Source organism: Mytilus edulis, unplaced genomic scaffold (genome assembly GCF_963676685.1).
Source record: "Mytilus edulis unplaced genomic scaffold, xbMytEdul2.2 SCAFFOLD_1992, whole genome shotgun sequence".
In the NCBI taxonomy this organism is placed as follows: Eukaryota; Metazoa; Mollusca; class Bivalvia; order Mytilida; family Mytilidae; genus Mytilus; species Mytilus edulis.
Genome location: NW_027268636.1, coordinates 11509 through 18994, shown reverse-complemented (window position 1 = coordinate 18994; position 7486 = coordinate 11509). Strand labels below are relative to the sequence as shown.

At 37.4% G+C, this 7486-nt stretch overlaps 3 protein-coding genes across 3 annotated transcripts; 1 reads left to right on the top strand and 2 right to left on the bottom strand.

Annotated features, from left to right (window-relative positions):
* Window positions 1-94: 94 nt before the first annotated feature.
* On the bottom strand, window positions 95-541 carry LOC139508074 (histone H2B). Its single transcript, XM_071295904.1, has one exon. It carries the CDS (start codon window positions 516-518, stop codon window positions 144-146), a length of 375 nt encoding a protein of 124 aa, XP_071152005.1. The 5' UTR covers window positions 519-541; the 3' UTR covers window positions 95-143.
* A 2010-nt stretch (window positions 542-2551) lies between these two features.
* LOC139508075 (histone H3) lies at window positions 2552-3028 on the top strand. Its single transcript, XM_071295905.1, has one exon. It carries the CDS (start codon window positions 2568-2570, stop codon window positions 2976-2978), a length of 411 nt encoding a protein of 136 aa, XP_071152006.1. The 5' UTR covers window positions 2552-2567; the 3' UTR covers window positions 2979-3028.
* A 2804-nt stretch (window positions 3029-5832) lies between these two features.
* LOC139508076 (histone H2B) lies at window positions 5833-6279 on the bottom strand. The gene has a single exon (XM_071295906.1). The coding sequence runs from the start codon at window positions 6254-6256 to the stop codon at window positions 5882-5884; it is 375 nt and encodes a 124-aa protein (XP_071152007.1). The 5' UTR covers window positions 6257-6279; the 3' UTR covers window positions 5833-5881.
* Window positions 6280-7486: the final 1207 nt, after the last annotated feature.

Genomic DNA, 7486 nt, shown 5'->3' with positions numbered 1-7486 from the left:
GTTTGAAAGTAGTTATAGCTGGGGGTTGGGATTTATAGCTTTGTTTAGAAGTTTGACATGATGTACAACAAATGTAAATTCTTTTTGAAAAATGTTGGTGGCCCTGAAAAGGGCCGTTTGTGAAGTTATAAACTTCAGACTGTTTACTTGCTGCTGGTGTATTTAGTGACGGCTTTGGTACCTTCACTGACAGCGTGCTTGGCCAATTCTCCGGGTAAGAGAAGACGGACAGCGGTCTGGATCTCCCGGGATGTGATGGTAGATCTTTTGTTGTAGTGTGCCAATCGGGAGGCCTCTGCTGCGATTCTCTCGAAGATATCGTTGACGAAGCTGTTCATGATGGACATTGCCTTTGAGGACACTCCGGTGTCGGGGTGAACTTGTCTCAAGACTTTGTAGATGTAGATAGCATAGGATTCACGTCTCTTCCTCCTCCTTTTCTTGTCACCGCCGGGTCTGGCAGTCTTTGCCTTGGTGACGGCCTTCTTGGCTCCTTTAGTTCCTACTTTGGGTGGCATGTTACTGGTTTGATAATCAAATAAGTAATGGTGAAAAATTATTTCAATTTGTTTATATACTGGGCAAAACGGATTGAAAGATTTTATTGAACGCGAACCTCGGAGAGAGCACCCATAACATGTTGAATGTTCGGTAGCCTAACTGCCCGCAGAGAGCTTCGTTCTGATTGGTGTATAATAAAAACATCGTTCAATCCGTTTAGTGGGTATATAAGCTAAATTTTGAAGAAAAATTGTATCACTTTACTCAGTGTCGATCAACCAAATAGTACAAATGTCAGGACGAGGAAAAGGAGGAAAAGCAAAAGCAAAGGCAAAGTCTAGGTCATCCCGTGCCGGACTTCAGTTCCCAGTCGGTCGTATCCACAGACTTTTGAGGAAAGGAAACTATGCCGAGAGAGTTGGTGCCGGTGCACCAGTGTACCTCGCAGCTGTCTTAGAATACTTAGCAGCTGAAGTATTGGAGTTGGCAGGAAACGCCGCTCGTGACAACAAGAAGAGCAGAATCATTCCCCGTCATCTCCAGTTGGCCATCAGAAACGACGAAGAGTTGAACAAACTCTTGTCTGGTGTCACCATTGCCCAGGGAGGTGTTTTACCAAACATCCAGGCTGTACTTCTGCCAAAGAAGACCCAGAAAGCTGCCAAGTAAAAAGTGGATATATCAGATTACTCACTTAACAACGGCCCTTTTCAGGGCCACCAATATTTTTCAAAAAGAGTCTAAAATTGTTGTACATCTAGTAATACTTTATTCCCCATACATAATTGAAAAAAATATATTCTACTACATAACAAATAAAAAATGTCTAAAATATAAATGTCCCTTCTTCCGTGATTCTTCTTTTCTTCTCTCTCTAACGCATCCCATTTAAGTACAGTTCTTATAGCATAACACTAAGTCTAGTAACTTTTTCAGTCTTCTTCATCAGAACATTTATTGTCGAACTTTCTGACTCTTTGAACCCACAAGTAGCTCAGTTAAATCATATAAAGTTTTGTCGGGAAAAAAAACAACACTGATAGTATTTATATTTAATACTAGTCTGCTCTCTTCTTTCTCTCTCTTGGTTATTGATGCGAGCATGCTTAGATTCATCTGAGAAGGTGTGTGGTTTTTTTTATTATTATAATTATTTATAGTTTTTGTTAACATTATCTCTTTCGTCAACACTTTTATATATGATATGTACTTTCCATTCTTTTCCTTTTTCCATTTTTTTTTCAGCATCTCTCTCTCTCTCTCTCTCTCTCTCTCTCTCTCTCTCTCTCCTCTCTCTCTCTCTCTCTCTCTCTCTCTCTCTCTCTCTCCTCTCTCTCTCTCTCTCTCTCTCTCTCTCTCTCTCTCTGTCTTTCTGTCTTTATTTAGTTATTGTTTGTGTATTAAAGATGTGGAATCGATGTAAGCACACCGACAATCAGACAATGAGACAAATGTGCCCAGCCCAAATGAAAATCATACCACATCTTCTTTTTTTTATATTAAATATACATAAATATGACATAATACAACAATAAAGAAACTCAGCCGATCCGTACAATGTCATGTCGGGAATGTGTAATTCCATTTGTTTCTGTTTTTTTATTTTCTATTTCGCTTTGTTTGTGTTATAACTGCATTTTATTTTTATTTTTTCCTGTTTTATTTTTCTTTCCTTTCCTTAATGTTTCTGCATGTATTTTGACCTTTTTTCATTATTATTTTTTTTCTTCTTCAGATTTATCATATTGAAACCGTGACACTAATTTACTATTGTTGAGCTATGAGGGATGATCAGAAACTGTAATTATGAATGAAAAAAGGGGGCATTTTTACTGTCAGCTTGGGGTTGAGCAGTTTTTCAGTAAAAAATGGATTGAAAACTGTCAAAGTCCCTTACAAATCAGTCCAATCAGATTTAAGATATGCGGACCAATCAACGCCAGCTTTATGTAAGTGGTGATCCAATCGTCACCCGTGATTTCAATCCTCCCGGCAAGCACAAAAACACATTCACCGAAATTTTCAAGTATTCTTTCTGTAGCAAATCGTCCACAGAGCTAATAGTCATGGCACGAACAAAGCAAACTGCACGTAAATCCACCGGAGGTAAAGCTCCAAGAAAACAACTTGCCACCAAGGCCGCCCGTAAGAGCGCACCTGCAACCGGTGGAGTCAAGAAACCACATAGATACAGGCCAGGAACAGTCGCTCTCCGAGAAATCAGGAGATACCAGAAGAGCACAGAGCTCCTCATCAGGAAACTCCCCTTCCAGAGATTAGTCCGTGAAATCGCCCAGGACTTCAAAACTGATCTCCGATTCCAGAGTTCAGCCGTCATGGCCCTACAGGAAGCCAGCGAAGCCTACTTGGTCGGTCTCTTCGAGGATACCAACTTGTGCGCAATCCACGCCAAGAGAGTAACCATCATGCCAAAGGATATCCAATTGGCACGAAGAATCCGTGGAGAACGTGCTTAAGAAGTGTGATTTTTTCACCAAAACATAACGGCCCTTTTCAGGGCCACCAATATTTTTCAAAAAGAATCTATAAATTGTTGTACATGAAAATTAGAAACATAGCTGAACCCCTCTTTTCCCCATCTCTCTCTCTCTTTTATTTCTTCTTGTTGAATCCATCTATATGCAAAGCAATACATAGACAAAAAATAAATTTTATGATATATATATACACACAAGTCTCATCACAAAAAAAAAGGGGGGGGGGGTGTTTGTTTATCATGGTACATGTACGTCCTTGTGTGTAGAATATTAAATAGTACATTATATAAAAAAAAAGATCAACATATGAATGTTTCTATCTGTACTTCTGTTCTTTTCTTTTATTTTCTTCGCTTGTTTTGTCTTGTCTTCTTTTGATGTATTATTTACACCAGTAGTCTAGACCAAAGAAAGAGAACCACCAACTGGCCAAAATATAACCTTTTTTTTTAAGTTAGAGTTTAAATATCATGTATAATTCATTAATTTGAATATTTCTTTTAGAAAAGCTGATATTACAGGGTACTTTTATCAAAAATTTAGAGCTTTTTTTCAGTCAGAATTGTAAAGAAAATTTTTATCATGTATGTAGTAATATATTTTGTCCACTTTAGAGTCTTGTCTTGCTGCTAGTTTACAAAATCATGAAATTTCTATTTAAATTAATATAATTTCGGTACGGGTCCAAGTAGTCCCCACAAAATTTCACTGTAGGAAGTCCATGTAAGCATATATCTTGCACTTATAAGCTTTTTTATATGATAAAAAGTAGTTTTCAGACTTATTATAAACTTTTCTGGCTAAAAGATGTCTTCAGAATAGTAAGTATATGTGTGCGCATTAACATTTTTATTGGATTGGCTGATGAAATTGTCATCGTCATACTGTGGATAAATATAGAATGGTGTTTAAAAATAAAATTGAAAGGAAGATGCACACATAAGAAGTTTTACCCGCAGACAGGGGCATCTCTTTTCTTCACTGTAATACCTAAAAAAAAAAATCTTTAATAGTAATAACAATAACAGTTTTATTCATACATTCTCTCATTTATGATCTGAAGTACCTGCAGCAGATCTTTGATGGATGGCAAGCACAGCTTTGACAGATGATGTTGAGTTATGAAAGACAGGTAGAAAACTGCAAGCATGTAAAATCCTGTGATGTATCCAATTTCTGGGTACATCAAATAGACAAATAGATAACCAGTATTCCTAGATATGTCTGTGAGGTTTATTTTTTTCCCCAACTAAATTCCATTCCATTAAGTTGAAATGTGTATTGACATTGAATGAAAATGTCTGTTCAGAGAAAGCAAATAATTATCTTTATAATTTTGACTGTCTAAAGTGATTTTCATTTATCATTTATTTATCATACTTTTCTATCTTAAAATGAAAACTTTTCAACATTTTGGAGCTTTTTTTGTCTCCTTCAGTCATTTTTATTCCGATTGAAAGTTTTTTTCTGTTCAATAATAGTTTTTTCTTAAAAAATTACTGTCTGATATGAATTATTATATTTTTCAGACCTAGAATGAAAAAGTGGATTGAAAGTGTACACAGTTTAAGGCAGTACAGAGTTACCTCCCGGAATAAAACAACGTAAGCCAATCAGACAACAGTTAACTGAAAATGTGTGATACTTCTTTTACGGCCGCGTTGGTGATATATAAAGAGTCGCTGTTAGACGGAAAGTATTATTTAACTAATCACCACAAATAGTTAAACATGTCAGGCAGAGGAAAAGGAGGTAAAGGTCTAGGAAAAGGAGGCGCCAAGCGTCACAGGAAGGTGTTGCGTGATAACATCCAAGGTATCACCAAGCCAGCCATCCGTCGTTTAGCAAGAAGAGGTGGAGTAAAACGTATATCTGGACTCATCTATGAGGAAACCCGTGGTGTCCTTAAAGTTTTCTTGGAAAATGTCATCCGTGATGCTGTCACATACACAGAGCACGCCAAGAGGAAGACTGTCACTGCCATGGATGTTGTCTACGCTTTGAAACGTCAAGGACGTACCTTGTACGGATTCGGAGGTTAAACAGCCACCCAGCTAATATAAACAACGGCCCTTTTCAGGGCCACCAACATTTTTCAAAAAGAATCTTAGATTTGTTGTACATCGTTTTAAACAAAATCTTGAAATCAAAGCTTGCTCCCACTTCTATTCTTTTCTCTAATGTTCATGAATTTTTCAACCGTTTTCTTGTTTTCCCTGATCCTGATCCGCAACTATTTTCTCTCTCTCTCGTTATCCCCCTCCCCCCCTTTTTTTTTTAAATATCTGGCTTTCTTTTTAATTAACTCCTTACTCTTACTCTTGTATTTATTTGAGAATTTATATTTCTGAAGGTTTATGAATACGTTCAAAGATCAAATCCGTGCATTTGCCTACACGAAGAGAGAAAATTTCAAAACAAAATGCACGGACTTTTACACACAAAATCTGTAGATTCTGTTATATTCAATTATAGAGTTTTTGCGTGGTTTAATATTAGGTAATGTTCTTGTTTCCGTGTAAAATAATTCTCGCAATATTTTTTTTCTCTCGAAAAGCAAAAGAAATCGTAAATTTATCAACTCTATTAATTGGAATGAAAGCACTGTTTTGTTCTTCATGATTTATGTATTTACGCTTTGTAGTTTTGGCAAATTAAATACTACAGAATGAGTGAAATACACGTATATTTGTTATACAGATAGAAAGAAGAGAAAAGTAACCATATACTATTGAAATAGTTTGAAAGTAGTTATAGCTGGGGGTTGGGATTTATAGCTTTGTTTAGAAGTTTGACATGATGTACAACAAATGTAAATTCTTTTTGAAAAATGTTGGTGGCCCTGAAAAGGGCCGTTTGTGAAGTTATAAACTTCAGACTGTTTACTTGCTGCTGGTGTATTTAGTGACGGCTTTGGTACCTTCACTGACAGCGTGCTTGGCCAATTCTCCGGGTAAGAGAAGACGGACAGCGGTCTGGATCTCCCGGGATGTGATGGTAGATCTTTTGTTGTAGTGTGCCAATCGGGAGGCCTCTGCTGCGATTCTCTCGAAGATATCGTTGACGAAGCTGTTCATGATGGACATTGCCTTTGAGGACACTCCGGTGTCGGGGTGAACTTGTCTCAAGACTTTGTAGATGTAGATAGCATAGGATTCACGTCTCTTCCTCCTCCTTTTCTTGTCACCGCCGGGTCTGGCAGTCTTTGCCTTGGTGACGGCCTTCTTGGCTCCTTTAGTTCCTACTTTGGGTGGCATGTTACTGGTTTGATAATCAAATAAGTAATGGTGAAAAATTATTTCAATTTGTTTATATACTGGGCAAAACGGATTGAAAGATTTTATTGAACGCGAACCTCGGAGAGAGCACCCATAACATGTTGAATGTTCGGTAGCCTAACTGCCCGCAGAGAGCTTCGTTCTGATTGGTGTATAATAAAAACATCGTTCAATCCGTTTAGTGGGTATATAAGCTAAATTTTGAAGAAAAATTGTATCACTTTACTCAGTGTCGATCAACCAAATAGTACAAAATGTCAGGACGAGGAAAAGGAGGAAAAGCAAAAGCAAAGGCAAAGTCTAGGTCATCCCGTGCCGGACTTCAGTTCCAGTCGGTCGTATCCACAGACTTTTGAGGAAAGGAAACTATGCCGAGAGAGTTGGTGCCGGTGCACCAGTGTACCTCGCAGCTGTCTTAGAATACTTAGCAGCTGAAGTATTGGAGTTGGCAGGAAACGCCGCTCGTGACAACAAGAAGAGCAGAATCATTCCCCGTCATCTCCAGTTGGCCATCAGAAACGACGAAGAGTTGAACAAACTCTTGTCTGGTGTCACCATTGCCCAGGGAGGTGTTTTACCAAACATCCAGGCTGTACTTCTGCCAAAGAAGACCCAGAAAGCTGCAAGTAAAAAGTGGATATATCAGATTACTCACTTAACAACGGCCCTTTTCAGGGCCACCAATATTTTTCAAAAAAGAGTCTAAAATTGTTGTACATCTTAGTAATACTTTATTCCCCATACATAATTGAAAAAAATATATTCTACTACATAACAAATAAAAAATGTCTAAAATATAAATGTCCCTTCTTCCGTGATTCTTCTTTTCTTCTCTCTCTAACGCATCCCATTTAAGTACAGTTCTTATAGCATAACACTAAGTCTAGTAACTTTTTCAGTCTTCTTCATCAGAACATTTATTGTCGAACTTTCTGACTCTTTGAACCCACAAGTAGCTCAGTTAAATCATATAAAGTTTGTCGGGGAAAAAAAACAACACTGATAGTATTTATATTTAATACCTAGTCTGCTCTCTTCTTTCTCTCTCTTGGTTATTGATGCGAGCATGCTTAGATTCATCTGAGAAGGTGTGTGGTTTTTTTTATTATTATAATTATTTATAGTTTTTGTTAACATTATCTCTTTCGTCAACACTTTTATATATGATATGTACTTTCCATTCTTTTCCTTTTCCATTTTTTTTTTCAG

Excerpts from the sequence above, each read along its gene's own strand:
- LOC139508074 (XM_071295904.1), bottom strand. The coding sequence starts at position 518 with ATGCCACCCAAAGTAGGAACTAAAGGAGCCAAGAAGGCCGTCACCAAG.
- LOC139508076 (XM_071295906.1), bottom strand. The coding sequence starts at position 6,256 with ATGCCACCCAAAGTAGGAACTAAAGGAGCCAAGAAGGCCGTCACCAAG.
- LOC139508075 (XM_071295905.1), top strand. The coding sequence starts at position 2,568 with ATGGCACGAACAAAGCAAACTGCACGTAAATCCACCGGAGGTAAAGCT.